Source organism: Miniopterus schreibersii, assembly GCF_964146895.1.
Source record: "Miniopterus schreibersii genome assembly, chromosome: 5".
In the NCBI taxonomy this organism is placed as follows: domain Eukaryota; kingdom Metazoa; phylum Chordata; class Mammalia; order Chiroptera; family Miniopteridae; genus Miniopterus; species Miniopterus schreibersii.
Window position 1 is genome coordinate 6,244,090 of NC_138106.1, and position 17,179 is coordinate 6,261,268.

Genomic DNA, 17,179 nt, shown 5'->3' on the forward strand with positions numbered 1-17,179 from the left:
GTGAAGTGAGCATGTTAATGGTACCTAAGAGCTGTGTGAGCATCAGTGATGTTGATCCAGGGGAGGGGTTGCTTGCTAAAGAGTAAAACATCGTAGTTCCCTTATGGGGAGATGGGTGACAGCATTATATTTTATTATCTATGAAATATGCAACTCCTTGGTTAATCTTCGACAGTCTAAGTTCTCCCCTTTTTGTCCTTGATGTTTGCTAACTTTGGTAATCTTGTTGTAGCAGATCAGACCGTCCCACAGGAATATGCCCGGAACTTCAACCGATCAAGTTGTTCCACGTAGTTATCCATCTGAACGATTTAGCTACAGCCTGTATGCCCTCCCTCGGCTGGTGACACAACCTCGACCTGCTGAGCCCCAAACGGAGATTTTTGTGACTCCTCTCACTGGACCCCAACCTCATCTTGCTGATTCACCCCCCTACACATTTCCGATCCTGCCTCTTCCTCTCCCTCCTTATAGCTATTGTCCTAACGTAGGGGTTTACTAAATACTTTTCCTGCCTCTTGGTTTTAACCCTCTCAGGTCTATTCTGAAATGAGAACTGCCTTAGAACCTTTCACTGGCTCCCAATTTTAACTTCCGAATTACTGGGTCCCATCCGCAGCTCTCTAAAGCCGCCCCAAGCTGTCCTGCTGGCAATGGCCCCTCTCTCCTTGCTCAGAGGCTGGCACCCCTTTGCACAGCACAAGCCTGGAGAACCCAGCCTTCTCTACCCTCCTCCCGCTCCCAGGCAGGCTGATCGCCCTTCTGCCTCCGCCCTGAATCTTGCCGTTATTGGCTTACACCTGTTATCCCCCAAAAGACACCCAAGTCTCTCAGGCGCAGCTGCGGCTCATTCATCCGTTTCCATCTCCCCACCGCGTCTGCAGCACCAGCAGGTCAGGCGCCGATGCCCGTCCCGGCGCGTCGGGCTCGTCGGCTCACACGTGGGAACTTTCGCTCCTCGGGGTCAATAATCATAAAAGCGAGCACGTTAGACAGATGGCGCTGACTCCGCGGGAAGGACACCTCTTAACCCATTAAACCCTCACGACCCTAGGAAGCAGGCCCAGACATTAGCTACAGTTTACAGGCGATAAGCGCCGAGGCCCCGAGGTTGAAAGGATTTGCTCCAAGTCACACATCCGATGGGCGAGTCCCAGCACAGCCCGATCTGAACCGTTCCCGGGGACCCCTCTACCCTCTGGGGGCTACCCCAGCGGGCGGGACCCCGAATGCCAACGTCTATCCCGCGGGGCAGGGAAACACCCTCTCACCGCCGCGCTGGGGCGCCGCCCGGGACCTCGGGACGCGCCGGGCCGGGTCGGACGCCCAGCGTGACAAAGGACATTTTTTGGGGGCCCTTGTCCGCCGCTCCAGCCTCAAGCCTTGTCTTCCAAGAGAGTCCTGGTGGCACGTGGTCGCCGTGTCCCCCCAAGTCTCCTGTCGGTGTCCCTGGCGCGGAGCCCGCCCGCTTCCCCCGCCCCCCGGTCGGCGGCGAGGCTGGGGGCGGCCTCCCGGCCTCGCGGGGCCGGCGGCCTGGGGGCGCCGAGGCGTCTTCAACCCTTTCTCGCCTCTGAGCCGCAGGGTTTCCCGGGGACTTGGCGTCGGTCTCGTCCCTCCGACCCCCCTCCCGCGGCGGGGGGCAACGCGGCCTCTCCGCGGACCTTCGCGGCGCCCTCGGACCCCGGCCGCCCCCCAGCTACGAGCGTCCGTCCCCTCGGTCCCCGGCCCGGCCCCGGGGCAGCTCCTCGGGCCGTTCTCTTGCCGGGCGACGCGAATCTCAGTTTTTAAGGGTCTCGCGTCTTCGAGGGGAGACGGACGACCGCCCGTGGAATCCCCCTTCCGACAGCCCGAGGCGGGCGAACCCGGCGGGCCCGCGGCGCGTCCCGAGCCCGGAAGGTCGGGCCCGGGGCGCCGGGACGCGTCCCCCACCCCCACCGCGGCGCCCGGCGGGGCCCCGGGCGGCCCCGGCCCCCGCCCAGCGGGCCGCCGACCTCCGCCCCCCGCGTCGCCTCACCGCGCGCAGGGATCCGGCCACGCGCCACCCCTCCCCCGCTCGCCGTGCCCCGCGCCGGGCCCGTGCGCTCCAGACTCGCCTTCCCCGCGGCCGCCGAGGCGGAGGGCTGCGGGGACGAGGCTCGCCCTTCTCGGCGGGGCCCGACCGCTCGGGGTGCGGGGCGTCGGGCTGCCCCTGGGGCGGACTACTTTTCCTCCCGCGGAGGGACTACTTCCGCGGAGGAGTCGCGCTGGCGGCGCGCACGGCATGGCGGCGGCGGCGCGCCTGAGGTAGAGGGACGCCGGCCCGCTCAGGCCTCGGCGCGGCCTACACGCTTCGCTCGCTCCCGCCCCTCGCCCCGCGCTCGGCCATGGCGGAGCCCTCGCCCGCCCGACGCCCGGTGCCCCTCATCGAGTCCGGTAAGACGCGCCGCCCGCGCCCTCCCCGCGGCGCCCCCGGCCCGCGTCCCTCCCCCGGCCCCCTCCCGCGGCGCGCCCGCGCCTGACCCGACTCCCCGTCTCCCCTCAGAGCTGTACTTCCTCATCGCCCGGTACCTGTCGGCCGGCCCGTGCCGGAGAGCCGCCCAGGTGAGTGCGGGCCTCGCGGGCGGCGGCGGCCGTGGCCGCGTCCCGCCGCCGCCGCCGCCGCCACCGCCTGGGGTTGCGGGAGGAGGGCGCGGGGTGGACCGGGGTGCGGCCCCCTCCCCTCTTAACTGCGCGTCTCGTCGGCTGCAGGTGCTGGTGCAGGAGCTGGAGCAGTACCAGGTCTGTGCATCGCGGCGCCCCCGCCCCGTGCCCCCCGTTCCCCCGCCGGGCCTTGTCCCCGGGTCGCCCGCCCGCCGCCCCCGCCCCGCTGCCCTCTCCCCGCTGCCCCCACCCCGGGCCCGCGCGGTGGTCACTCGTGTGCATCTCGTGTCTTTGCAGTTGCTGCCGAAGAGGTTGGATTGGGAGGGCAACGAGCACAACAGGAGCTACGAGGAATTGGTGAGACTTTTGACATTTCCGTCCCGGGGTTCCCGAGCACCCGCCCCCCGCTCCCTTTTCGGGGCTCCCGGCCGTGGGGCCGAGTGTCCGAGCCGCGCGCGGAGGCGGGTGGGCCGCCTGGTGTCTGCGGGGCCGCGGGGCTTCGCGCGGTAGGTTTGGTTTTGCTCTGGGGTGCCTGTGTTTGTTTTGGTAGGAAACGGCCCGGGGGGCCCCCTTGGGGCGGCGGCGGGGGCGGCCCGGCCGGGCCCGGCGGGGCGGTTTGCGGCGGGGAGGGCCCCCAGGTGCGCCGCCGGGGTGAGGAGCGGGGCGCGCGTGCGCGCGGGGGCGCGCCGGCCCTCGGGCGAGCTGCGCTCCGCTGTCAGTCTTCTGAACCCGGCTGTAACTCTGGCTCTGATTGGTCGTCTTCCTTGGGCCCCGCCCAGGTCTCCAGACCACTTGTTCCGCCAGAATAGAACCTCTGGTGTCAAAGGTGGAGAAATGGTCCTCTTTAGCATTTTTTTCTTTCACCTCGTCATTGTAGTAAAAATAAAAATATTGCTGCTGCGAGAATATGCCACGCCTATTCCGTTAGTGTTGCTGCTCTGAATTGTGCACTTGCTGAATGCTTTAAAAAGCATTTATTTTGATGAATGTTTACAGTCATTTGCTGGACATAATGTAGGTTCTAACTATGCAGATTCTGTTTTTGGAGAACCATTAACGTACGTTATAGTTCTCTCTCATACTTTGTCAACTTACCTAGTGGCCCTCACAATATATAATTCAGTTTTATCTATTCATTTGTCCTTAGTGGAATGAAAACATTTTCCAGAAAAATATTTTTGTCATTTTGTGTATTAGGACAAAGGATTTCTTTAGTTGCTGGGCCATGTTCAGCATCTTGTATTTGCAAAACAACTGAATAAAGAGCTGTTGAATAATCTTTCACCACAGTTCTAACACCTGTAAGCAGAAATTGTAGGATATGATTACCATTCTTGAATTAAAAAAAAAAAAATAAACAAGGGGTTTTGTCTGCATATGAACAGTTAAGTGTTAATACTTCAAAAGTCAGGTGAAAGTAACAGGGATTCTATCTCAATTGCCAGTTTTAATTGCCTTATTAGAGAATTTTTTTGTTGCAGACTTTTAAAAGCAGGTAATATCTTCAAGAAAGTGCTTAAAATTCTGCATAATGGCAGAGTTTTTTCTTTGAGTTTGATATTTTGAGATTTTTTTTAATGCAAGGAAACGTTTAAAGGACTGGTTTGTTTTACTTTTGGTGGTGAGAGAGTTTTTCTGGTGAAGCAGAGAAGCATTGATGTGACAGTAGAGTCATGCTACTGAAGAGAAAATTGTTTAAGTTTTGAAGCAAATGTAATGTTACACCTACAAGAAATAGACATATATTTAAGTAGACATATATATTTTTTGCTGTTAGAATTGCTTAAGACCCTACTTAACATTTGACTTAAAATTATTCAAAATCTCTGATACCCTCCTCTGGGATGTGGCTGTGACTGGTCATTGCTCATTGCCTGCTGATTTGGTGTGTCTGGTGGGTATCCCCTTCCTCCTCTACCTTCCTCCCCCACCAGCACTGAGTGGGACAGGATGAGCTTCCTGTCTAGAGGAGAATTGTTTTGTCAGGGGTGTGTGAGTAGCCTCTAGTTCTTCAATGAAAGTCGTCTGTTTTTTTAATATCTTAAGAAGTATTTCAAATGTATATTTGTGAATTCTCATACCATAAACAAATTCTTTACTAATTTGCTCTATTTACTTTGGTTTCTGTTTGAAATATATATGTATTTTAATAAACTATCAAATCTTCAAACAGAAAATAGAACAAGTCATCCACTGGCCTTAGTGATTCTCGGTGCACCTGTTACCTCCTTCTCCCAAGCTGTATTTTTAAGCAAACTTCAGGCATTTCTTTCTTTCATTGGTTAATATGCTGAAGTATTAAGAATTTTTTTTAATTTATTGGTTTTAGAGAGGAAGGAGAAAGAGGGAGGGCGAGGGACGGAGGGAGAAATGCTGATTGTTGTCCCACTTATCTATGCATCATTGGTTGGTTCTTGTATGTGTTCTGACCAGGGATCCGACCCGTAACCCTGGCACATTGGGATGACGCTCTAACCAACTGAACTGCCCGGCCAGGGCCTACCCTGTTTCTTTAACGAAGAAAAAAATTACATTTAAAAGAATGAATTGAATTGGGTTATTACAGAAAAAGTTTTTAATCGGAAAATTGTCAGCTGGAATTCTGGAGAAGAAGAAACTGTTAGTTGTCAGCCTTCTGCCCTTTGGGCTATTTTTTACTTTTATCTGTGCTAAAAAACTTTCCAGATGTTACTGCTATTGTTAAAGTCAATACTCATTTGTTTACCCAATCTGTATACCTTTTCTGATATTTTGTTTTTATTTTTATTTTTTTATTGATTTCAGAGAGAGGAAGGGAGAGAGAGAGAAAAACATCAATGATGAAAGAGAATCATTGATTGGTTGCCTCCTGCAGGCACCCTGACCTGGGCCAGGGATTGAGCCTGCAACCGAGGTACATGCCCTTGGCCGGAATTGAACCCAGGACCCTTTAGTCCTCCGGCCAGTGCTCAAACCACTCAGCCAAACTGGCTAGGGTGACAGGTTTTTCTTTATTCCCAACAGAAGGGCTCATCAGTGTCTGGGGTATAATTAATTTAGATTTGTTTCCTCAGTTCTGTGATGGGTTAACAAATTGTTTTTAAGCTAATCCAGCTACTTCTCATTGTTAAGAGCAGTAGTTTCTCACATCTCCTTTTAACAGTTGGAATAAATAAATGATTACTTTAAAAAATTACGTGGGCCCTGGCCGGTGTGGTTCAGTTAGTTGGGCGCCATCCCATGCATGGAAAGGTTGCTGGTTCGATTCCTGGTCTGGGCACGTGCCTGTGTTGGGGCCTCAATCCTTGGTCTGGGGGCATGCACGAGGCAGCCAGCCGATGTTGCGCTCCCACATTTCTCTTGTTGCTTCTCTCTCTCAAAATCAATAAACTTTTTTTTTTTTTTTTTAAATTATGTGGTGCATGTAACTATCTGTAGTTATCTGTGGGTATACCTAATTATACTTCCTGGCACGTAGTAGGCTCTCAGTATTTCTTTTTTTTAATCCTCACCTGAGGGTATTTTTCCATTGCTTTTCAGAGAGAGTGGAAGGGGAAGAGAGACATAGAGAGAAGCATCGATGTGAGAGAGACGCACATTGATTGGTTGCCTCCCGCATGCACCCTGACCAGGGCTGGGAATCAAAGCCTGCAACGGAGTTATGTGCCCTTGGTCGCAATCAAACCCAGGATCCTTCAGTCCGCAGGCTGACACGAATCACTGAGTCAAACCAGCCAGGGGCGGCGCTCAGTATTTATTGAAAGACTTAATGTTGTTTCACAATTAGTATATTTTCTAGCTAAGAACCAATCAACAATTTAGTTATTAAATTTTTTTATGATTTTTGATTTCTTAAAATGTGTACTTTATTTGTAGGTCAGTTAGAGCAATGTTTAGCACTGAATGGCCATGAAATACATGGTAGTTATACATCCCATTAAAATTTTGTTTTTAAATTAAATTTGAGTGACATTGGTTAATCAGATTACGTATTTCAAGTACACAATATAATGCATCAGTTTCTATTTCATTGTGTGCTGTGTCCCTTTATAAAAACTTCTTAATCCATTAGGCATGTATAAAATATTTTGGCTACTATCTTTCCTTTTTAAAAAAATTACTTACTGTTTTTTGGGGCATAAATGGCAGAGAGAGGGAGAGAGAGAGAGAGAGAGAGAGAGAGAGAAAGAAACATCGATCTGTTGTTCTACTTGGGCATTCATCGGTGGTTGTATGTGCCCTGACTGGGAATCAAACCCACTCTAGTAGGGAGCCAGCTGTTATCCAGGAGGCCTTCCATCCTTCTAAGTGCAGACTCGGTGCTGCCACCCACTGGACAGAAGCTAACTTGCGGTATGTAGGGCCAAAGAAAGGAATGTCAACCCTGGTCTGCCCATTGGTACCAATTCAGCACAAGAGGAATTCCCGTTTTGTGGGTGTGCTGAGGAAGGAAACTATTTGGTGCAAACAGCTCAATTATGAAATCTCATGGAGGTGGCCCCCTCTGCTCCAGCTAGATGTCTTTAGTGTCTCAGCTCCAGTTGGAGGAAATGCAGCCTTCAGGAAAAATGAGCTCCCAAACCAGAGGGGAGCTGACTTACAGAGAAGTACCCCCTACCTGGTCCATAATTGGTCCATCCTCATGGGATGAGGACTCCACATCCTCAGTTTGATTGGTCAGAATGGAGGTGATCTGATTGGTTGGTGTGAAGATGCTGACTAGGATTTAGTTGCACAGCTGATTAGACAGGAAAGGCCTCAGTCCTGTTGGTTGGAATACAAGTTCAAGAACTTCTTTACAAGATCTGACTCAGATGGTAAGAACACAATTCAGAGCAGGCTTCTGCCTGAAATGTAGTTAGCATAAGAGACCCTATGTGTAGAAATGGCTGCTAGGATATACTTTTAGATTTGAGCCAAGTCAGTCACCAGAAGCCCTTCTTGGTGTTCGGTACCTCCTTTCTCTATATCCACAGGAATAACAGACACTGGTAAGCCATACACAGAATCTAAAATCACAATAAACCACCAAGGAACCAAAAAAGGCCTGGAGCCACCTCCTTATAAAAGTAAACATCAAGAAAGATCATGCCTTGGTGTTTCCAGAGATTAGAGAAAATTAAGTTATTCCTTTGGATAAAGGCAAAAGTAGCAACCAGCAAGAGACGACCCAAATTATTAGGTACATTTAGAGTAAACTGTAACCAGTGGTGCTATCAGGTCCCCTTGATAGAAGACAAGTTGTTTATCTTTTTTTTTAAATCATCATATTTTCCCCATTTTCAGAGAGAGTATAAGGGCGGGGGGGGAGAGAGAGAGAAACCTCTATGAGAGACGCATAGATTGGTTGCCTCCCGCACTCACCCTGACCTGGGCCAGGGATTGAGTTTGCAACCAAGGTACGTGCCCTTGGCCAGAATTGAACCGGGACCCTGTAGTCCGTGGGCCAATGCTCTGATCACTGCGCCAAAGTGGCTAGGGCCAAGTTGTTTATCTTGAGAACTGGTAAGGGGCTATGTCTCCCTGTGTTTTACAATCTTTTTGCTGGATTATCTCTCATGTGCATCACATTCTAGTTTTGTGCTATAATTCAGTAATACTTTTCTTCTAAAAAAAATGAGTGGTATGTACAATTCACCCTTGAACTGTGTGATTCCACTTATATGTGGATTTTTTTCAGCACATACATACATTACTGTAAATGTATTTTTTCTTAAGCTTTTCTTAACACTTGTCTTTATTATTTTTTAAAAGTATGTTTTTATTTGTTTCAGAGAGAGGAAGGGAAAGGGAGAGGGGGAGAGGAACATCAATGATGAGAGACAATTATTGGTTGGCTGCCTCCTGCACTCCCCCTACTGGGGATCGAGACTGCAACCCAGGCATGTGCCCTGATGGAATCAAACCATGACCTCCTGGTTCATGGATGGATGCTCAGCCACTGAGCCACACTGGCTGGGCAACACTTTATTTTTAAAAATATATCTTTATTGATTTCAGAGAGAGGGAGGGAGAGGGAGAGATAGGAACATCAATGATGAGAGGGTCATTGATAGGCTGCCTCCTGCATGCCCCTCACTGGGGATGGAGCCTGTAACCCAGGCATGTGCCCTGACCAGGAATCAAACCTTGATCTCCTGGATCCTAGGTTGATGCTCAACCACTGAGTCAGACCCAGCCGGGCAGGGCAACACTTTCTTGTCTTTAGCTTATTGCAAGAATACAGTGTATAATATCACATCAGTAGACTATTAGTAGTTAAGTTTTTGGGGAGTCAAACGTTATACTTAGATTTTTGACTGCATGGGGTTTAGCACCCCTAATCTTTGCATTGTTCAAGGGTCAACTGTAAAATTAGTTCACTAGTCTTTTCTCTCTAAACTGACTAAAAGTTGTCTTAATGTTAAGTAAAAATTGCTTATGTTTATTGTAGAACGTTTAGAAAATGCAAAAGTGAAAATAGAAAAATCACTAAAATGAAAAGTTGATTTTTCTTTATGCATATGCTCTAACAAAAATAGGATATGGCCCTAGCTTGTTTGACTCAGTGGTTAGAGCATTGGCCCCCACGACTGAAGGGTCTTGGTTCGATTCTGGGCAAGGGCATGTGCCTTGGTTGCAGGTTCAATCCCCAGCCTTGGTCAGGGTGAGTTCGGGCGGCAGCTAATTAATGTGTCTCCCTCACATTGATGTCCCTCCCTCCCTCCCTCCCTCCCTCCTTCCCTCCTTCCTTCTCAAAATATCAATGGAAAAAATACCCTTGGGTGTCAACAACAAAAAGCCGAGGGGGCTTATTTAAGCAGGGGAGACAGCGCTTTGTCACTTCTTTTCATTGTTTTACTGTACTCTGTATAGGAATTGTGATATATGATAGTTCTAGATATAGTTTAAAGTAATTGAGACTGTTCTCACATTCATGTGTAGGACTTGAGAATGTTGAAGAGATTATTATACTGACTTGGTCAATATGCTATTACAGTAAAACCTCGATATAATGGACTAATTTGGCCGAGGGGATGTCCATTAAGGCCGAAAGTGTTATATAATAAAGTAGGGTTTTTCGAATGTGTATGTTAAGAAATTTACAAATTAGTTTACAAGTTTCTACTTATGTAGACACATTTGTGTAATTAAAATTAAGTATGTATGAAAAGTTTAATTTCATAGAAAAGCTTTCTACATGTATTACTGTACTTTTAAATTCATACTGAATAGATCTAGTAAATGCGTACATTCACCAGTCTCCTTGAGTAAACAAATGCACACAACTGGGGCGTGGCTTAGTGCACCTCCAAACATGGCCATCACGCATTAAAACTGCTTTGGAAAGTCACGCCACAGGCCAACAGAACCAATTATTGCTTGATATACGGTGTGATCATGTGCTAATCATTCGTGGAACGTTGTTTACAAGCGGTGACTCTTGGATTTAAATAATGTAGACTAGAGTTGTGGACACGTGATATTTCTGTCAATGAAATTTCTAGTGTTTTTTCCTCCAACATATGGCTTACTCCCTAAAATTTGTTAAAAATAACAGTGAATTAATAACAAAAAAATCCTGTTAATTTAATTATAAGCAAATCTTGGTTAAAAGCTTTTTAAAATTAACGGGCTGTTAATTTTTATGTAGACTTACAGACTGGAAATTTTATCTGTTAAATCTGAAGTTCGTTAAATCGAGGTCCTCAAAATCGAGGGTTTACTGTAATTATAATAATCCGGAACCATTATTGATTATTTTTATTGCTTACATTGGGACTAGAACCAAAAATTATTTTCCGGATGCACTTTGTCTTATACAAAAATAGAATAACTCCCCCACTCCTTTTAGATCTTTGATGGTTTTGTTAGAATCCTGAGAAATGCAAGGAATCTGTAATTCTCATGAAGGGAATTACAACTGCTTCCTGGAACTAATATATCTGGATGTTGCTCAAACTGTGTTGAAGCCTCCTATTGTTTTAATGATTAGTTTCACTGCTTCTTCAGTCCAGGGAGTGAGTATAATGTGCATGTTTGTAAAGTTACCATTCCATATCATTTAAGAGAAAAAGATGATCATGTCTAGCACTAGGAAGCAACCTTTTTAAAATTTCTTTCCATACCTTTTCTATCTAGAGAAATTCTTTTTATCCATACCTTTTCTATCTGATCTTCAAAAACAAGTTTCCATTTCCAGATAGACTTGGTTGTGTAACCTCAAAACTTAAAGTCAATTGTGTAAGTTCTCTACCCATCTGAACAGTGGAAATCTCAAAAAAAACTGTTAGAGATGAGTGATTTTCTCCCTTATAGAAGCCATGTTGCCATTGTCCAATGTCAATTTATCTTAATATATATATATTTAATATATCTTTATTGATTTCAGAGAGAGGAAAGGAAGGGGGGGAGAGAGGAATAGAAACATCAATAATGAGAGAGTCATTGATCGAGCCCACAACCAGGCCATGGGCCCTGACCGGGAATCGAACCCCGATCGCCTGGATCCTAGGTCGACCCTCAGCTGCTGAGCCACACCCGGCCGGGCTTAATATATTTTATATGAGTTTTACTTTTTAAAAATTTCTTGATTGATTTTAGAGAAAGAGAGGGAGGCGGGGAGGGAGGGAGAGACAGACATCGATTTGTTGCTCCACTTATGCATTCATTCGTTGATTCTTATATGTGCTCTGACCAGGGATTGAACCCGCAACTTTGGTGAATCGGGATGATGCTTTAACCAACTGAGTTACCTGGCCAGTGCCTATCTTAAATATTTAACCCTTTTAGAAATATTGTTTAGATTGATCAATGCTGTTAATTGAGTGGGGTTTTTTGTTTTCAGATTTGCATCGCTGACAAGTTTCTTAGATCTATAGTTTCTTGGTTCCTGTTGGAATTACTTTCTAGTTCCTCCTATCTTTCTTTCCCCTCCTGTGATGAGTTAATTATCTACAATAGGTTTTGGACTTTTACATACTGACACTTCGAAGCACAGAGTGCTAATTAGTAATATACACTTTTTGAGGTCTTCTTGAGTTTTGATATATCCTTTGAGTTATGCCTTGGAATATCTGTCAGGGTGGGAAATAGAAGGTTGGAAAGTTGAAGATGTTTTATTCTTTTCTGTACTAGGGCTTTTGAGCAAAAACTTGATATTGAATCCAGTCTTATTTTATTTTTGAATTCATGATTAAGAGCCAAAAGTGAGATCTATAACTATGTTTTAAATTTTCTTTGGAGCAGTGTTTCTCAGGGAATTTGAAAGTGGGGCATTTTTGGTGTCAGAGTGGCACGGGGGTACTGTTGGTATTAATGGAAGGGAGCCAGGCATACCGTATGTCCTGAATGTGGGGACAGCCCTGTACACTGATGTGTTGTTCTCAGATGCCGTTAACATCACGATTGAGAAGCCCTAGGGATAGAACATTAAAGTTTATGCCAGATACATTCATATCTGGTAAGATTAGGCATGTTCATGAATTAAACTTACACATTCTTTTTTTTTTTTTGAGGTATAACTGACATGCAATAAACTGCATATATTTACACAATGTTCAAGTTGATAAATTTGGATGTGTGTTACGCCTGTGAGCCCATCACCACAATGAAGACAGTAAACATGTCTATTACACCCAAAAGTTTTCTCCTCCCCTTTGTAGTTTCTCCTGCATCTCTCCTGCCCTCAGCAATCTCTGATTTGCTTGCTGTAACTATATATTAGTTTGCATTTTGTGTACTTTAATGCAAATGAAATCATACAGTGTGTACTCTTTTTATGCCTTCTTTGAGCATAATTGTGAGATTCATCCATGTCCTTGTGTATTATTAATAGTTCATTTCTTATTGATGAGTAGCATTCCATTGTAAAACACAGTAATTTGTGTATTCATATTCACCTGTTAATGGACATTTGAGTTGTGTCCACTTTTGGGTTTTTAAAAAGAAAGCTGTTTACAAACTTTTATGTGGACATATGCTTTAATTTTCTTGGGTAAACACCTAGGGATAGAATAGCTGGATAACAGATAGGTGTATGTATTTCTGTTAAAGAAACTGCCCAACTGTTTTCCAAAGTGGTGTACTGTTTTATGCCTACCAGCAGTTTCTCCACATTCTTGCCAGTCTTGATCTGGTCAACCTTTTTAATTTTAGCCTTTTTAGGTGTGTAGTGATATCTCATATTTTTAATTTCTATTTCATCAGTTACCAGTGATGTTGAGCATCTTTTCATGTTTATTTGTCATCTGTATATCTTCCTTGGTGAAGTGTGTGTTCAAATCTTTAGCTCGTTTTCAAAAATAAGGTGTTTTTTTTTTTATTTTAAATTAATGAATTTTACAAGTCCTTTTCAGATAAGTGCTTTGCAAATATTTTCTTTTAGTTTGTGGGTCGTCTTTTCATTCTTTTAACAGTGCCTTTTGGGAAAAAAACAAGTTGTTTGTTTTGATGACATCCAGTTTATTAATTTGGTCTTTTGTGGATTGTGCTTTTGGTGTCATTAGAAATATTTGCCTAATCTGAGCTCATCAAGATTTTCTCCAGTGTTTTATTACATAAGTTTTATGGTTTTAGAGTATACATTTAATCAATGATCTGTCTTGAGATAATTTTCATTTATGGTGTGATATTTGGATCAAAGTTTTTTTTTTTTTTTTTTTTTTTTTTTGGCAAATGGGTATCCATTTATTTTAGCACTATTTGTTTGAAATATTATTTTTCCCCCATGAACCTTTGTCAAAAATCAGTCATCCTTCTATCACAAGTCATGAAGTGAAGTATTGTTAGCTTTCAATCTTTTTATTTTTTTATTTTATTGGTGCTTTGGCTTTTCTAGGCAATTGCATTGCATTTCCGTATGAATTTTAGGTTGAAATTGTCAATTTCTACAAAAAAGCATGCTGGGATTTTGATTGGGATGGTGTTGAAGCTGTACGTCAGTTTACCATTTATTTAAATCTTCTTTAATTTCTCTCAGCAATGTTTTCTAGTTTTCATGGTTTTTTACATGTTTTTTCAGATTTATTTCTAAGTATTAATATTTTTGGTACTATTTTAAAATGATATTTTTAAAACTTGCTCTCCAATCAGGTCTTGTCCAATAAGCATGTGGCTCCTGATCATCTGTTGCAAATCTGCCAGCGCATCGGTCCCATGTTGGATAAAGAAATTCCACCCAGTATTTCAAGAGTCACTTCTTTACTTGGTGCAGGAAGGCAGTCTTTGCTACGTACAGCAAAAGGTACCTTAATTTGAAGAAGTGTTCTGCTTTGTATTACTAGCTTAATAATTATTATAATTGTGAAGTAATGTGAGCATTGTGGAAGAAAGGTGATATGTAACTATACACCATGCTGTGGACTATAAAATTCTCTGCATTTAGCATAGACATTGAATTTTATTACATAAGTGTTTAATGGGTCCTTCTGCATTTAAAAACAATGAAGGTATAGATGTTAAGCTAAAAAGTTTGAATTTATTCTGAGATGTGTTTTGAGGTTTTATCAATGTGAGTTCTTAATTTTCCATTTTGTAGCTCACTTACAACTTCGTTGAATGTAATTGTATGTGTCTAATAAACTCTTTAAATGCTAGAAGTATTTCATTTGATATTTAGGTCTTTGAAAGCCCTTTGTTATAAAGGGGAAGTGATTTTCTAAATTTGGTAGCAGTTTGAAAAAAAGCACCCAAAATGTATAATTGCATGGTTCTTTTTTCTCACCAACTTAATTTTTTTGCTAAGTTATGTGGTAGTAAACTGTTGGAATTGCTGTTCTTTTTCTGTTAGCTTGGTATAAATCACTTAGACTAAGTATATGTGTATGATATGATCTATGTATAAAACATGGCTTACCTGCTAATGGGCAAGAATGTTGGCTCTCTTGATCTTGAGCATACGTCAAGTTCATCCCCCGTGATTATTTTTAAGATCTGTTGCTGATGTGATGTTGCCTTAGATGTACCACCAGTATAAAGCTTGACTGAGAAAGAACTACCTTCCCTCTTGGTTCCATACCAGACTGGTTTTTCAGCTTTAGTTGTCTGTTAGTGCTCTATGGCCATGCCACACTGTGGCTTGAGTCAGGAAACTGTTCATATTCTTCCTCCTTCTGTGTCCCTATTCACCTTGTAATTATTCTGTTTTAGGTTGTTATATAGTGGTTGCCTGGGTAGCCTGTTTTCTTTACTTGTGTCAAGCTCAATGTCATTTTGTGATGAGCACTGCTTTAGAACTGACAGACCTTAGAAGAGACTTCAGCAAGCTGTCCTAGGGGTAGGGACCATATTTCTCCGTTTTTTCTGTACTCACTAGTGCCATGGGAGGATGCCTGGTAACTGCTCTTTGATCATGATAGTGGTAATGAATCCATTCATGTAAAACGTAATATGCCTGTTAGTTTGGGGCACCCGAGGCTCAGTGGAGGTTTATTTAGTAGGATGCCTTCCTTCCCATCCTCTTTCAGTTGTGAAGAAGCTAATTTCTAGCGCAGCGTAATCTATGTTCTGCTCTCTCCTATAGAGGGGCAGACATTTTTTCTTGGTATATATTTACTGGTAGGTCAAAGAGGGATGGGATGTTAGAATAGTGTTCAGACTCACAGATCCTACGTATGTGCTCTTGTGTAAAGATCAGCTATGACCCTTAAACAAGAGGAAAGCCATTTAATTTTGTCAATATTTCCGAAGGAGATTAAAGTCATGGTAATATTGGCCAAAATTAATTTTAAAACTCAATAACATTTAAATAGTTAATTAAGGATTTTCAGGTAAATCAAAGAAATTAAAAATTTCCTTGCAAAAATTTCCATTTTTGGAAAGTTGGATCAGTTGTGATTAAGACTTTTAATCATTAATATTGTATGCTATAATTCCACATAAAAATAAAAACTTATTTGGCATTGAATGGGACTTGGAGTCAAAAGATCTGGTTTTGTGGTCCATCTTGACTAATCATTTGCAGTGGATCTCTTTAAAGGTCCTGGAACCTTTGAGCCTCAGTTACCTCACTTGTAAATTGGCGACTAATACCTACCTCACAGGGTTGTTGTGAGGATTCCATGAGATAATGTATGTGGAAAGCACTTTGTAAATTGTAAAGTGCTACACAATGTTAGTTGTCGTTATTGTATCTGAGATGTCTTAAATTTTTTTTCCCCTTCAGAAATAGTCTAATAAAGTTCTAGGGCTTTTCTGTTAAAGTATATTAGTTGGTAAAACTTTGAATAAACAGTTTATTAAAATATACGTAAGTATTCTATAAAATCTTTCTTCGGGTTAACTTTCAAGATTTTATGTGTATCTAAAATTCATTTTAAAGACTGCAGGCACACAGTTTGGAAGGGCTCTGCCTTTGCTGCTCTTCATAGAGGAAGACCTCCTGAAATGCCGGTGAATTATGGTTCCCCACCAAATCTTGGTAAGTGAGGCTGGCTTTTTGGATGCCTGAAACCGTTCTTTTAATTTCTTGGTCAACTTTGTAACTGCTGTGTTAAAATTTAAAAGAAAATACTGGTGGTAGCATTGTTTCAGTAGTAACAAGGATCAATTTTCACGTTTGTTTTCCTAAAATATTACTAAAAGTAATAAAAATTAATTAAAAACGATTTTATTATAATAAAAAGTCTGTACCAATGATTATAGTAGTGCAGAACGGGGAAGAAATTTGTGTCCTTAGGATTTCTTGAACATAGATTTTTGTTTTGGGGCTTCTCTTAGCTTTTTACATACTGGCACCCCCTTAACCATTTTTGTTGTTTTTATTTCCTAGTGGAGATACATCGAGGCAAACAACTCACAGGGTGTTCCACTTTTAGCACAGCATTTCCAGGAACTATGTACCAGCATATAAAAATGCACAGAAGGATTCTTGGACATCTATCTGCTGTTTACTGTGTAGCATTTGATAGGACAGGACATAGAATCTTTACAGTGAGTTAACATTTTAAACTCAATTTGTTATCATCTGGAGCACTTTGGTGTTCATCAGAATCTTTTAAGAAGTCTTATACAACCCATAGGTTCTGTGTTTCTCAGTCTTAGGATTTTGACTCAGTAGGTCTGGTGTGGGGCCTGTAAATTGTGTTTTTATTTAGTGTCCCAAGTGATTCAGATGCAGGCCTTGTGTTGTGGTTGTGAGATATTTATGTTTTTATTGATTTCAGAGAAAGGGAGAGGGAGAGAGGTAGAAAGATCAATGATTAGAGAGGCATTGATTGGCTGCCTCCTGCACGTCCCCTACTGGAAATCAAGTCCACAACCCAGGCATGTGCCCTGACCGGGATTCGAACTATGATCTTCTGGTTCATAGGTAGATGTTCAACCACTGAGCTATGCTGGCTGGGTGAGGCATTGATTTAGAGCAGTGGTTCTTGGGCATTATCGTTAAGGATGCTTAAAAATATTCATCCCTAATACTTCTTCAGTCTATTCTAATCTAGACTTACTCAGGTTAATTTCTACTATGCGTATTAACGAAAATCAAACCAAACCCCTCCCACAAATATCCGACTCTCCACAGGTTATTCGTATTCACGTTGAGTACTCACTGATCCAGGGAAATCGATTACTTGAACATTGAAATATTGTTTTATTCTTATAA

The 17,179-nt window shown here is 43.6% G+C and overlaps 1 protein-coding gene across 1 annotated transcript in view; it reads left to right on the forward strand.

Moving 5' to 3' along the window:
• Positions 1-2,226: 2,226 nt before the first annotated feature.
• BRWD1 (bromodomain and WD repeat domain containing 1) overlaps positions 2,227-17,179 on the forward strand; it is a 90,362-nt gene continuing 75,409 nt past the window's right edge. The window contains exons 1-7 of the mRNA XM_081138076.1: positions 2,227-2,412; positions 2,522-2,580; positions 2,728-2,757; positions 2,917-2,976; positions 13,672-13,822; positions 15,899-15,997; positions 16,349-16,509. Of these exons, the coding sequence (XP_080994202.1) occupies positions 2,364-2,412; positions 2,522-2,580; positions 2,728-2,757; positions 2,917-2,976; positions 13,672-13,822; positions 15,899-15,997; positions 16,349-16,509 (609 nt within the window). The 5' untranslated portion in view covers positions 2,227-2,363. The remainder of the gene's footprint in view (positions 2,413-2,521; positions 2,581-2,727; positions 2,758-2,916; positions 2,977-13,671; positions 13,823-15,898; positions 15,998-16,348; positions 16,510-17,179) is intronic.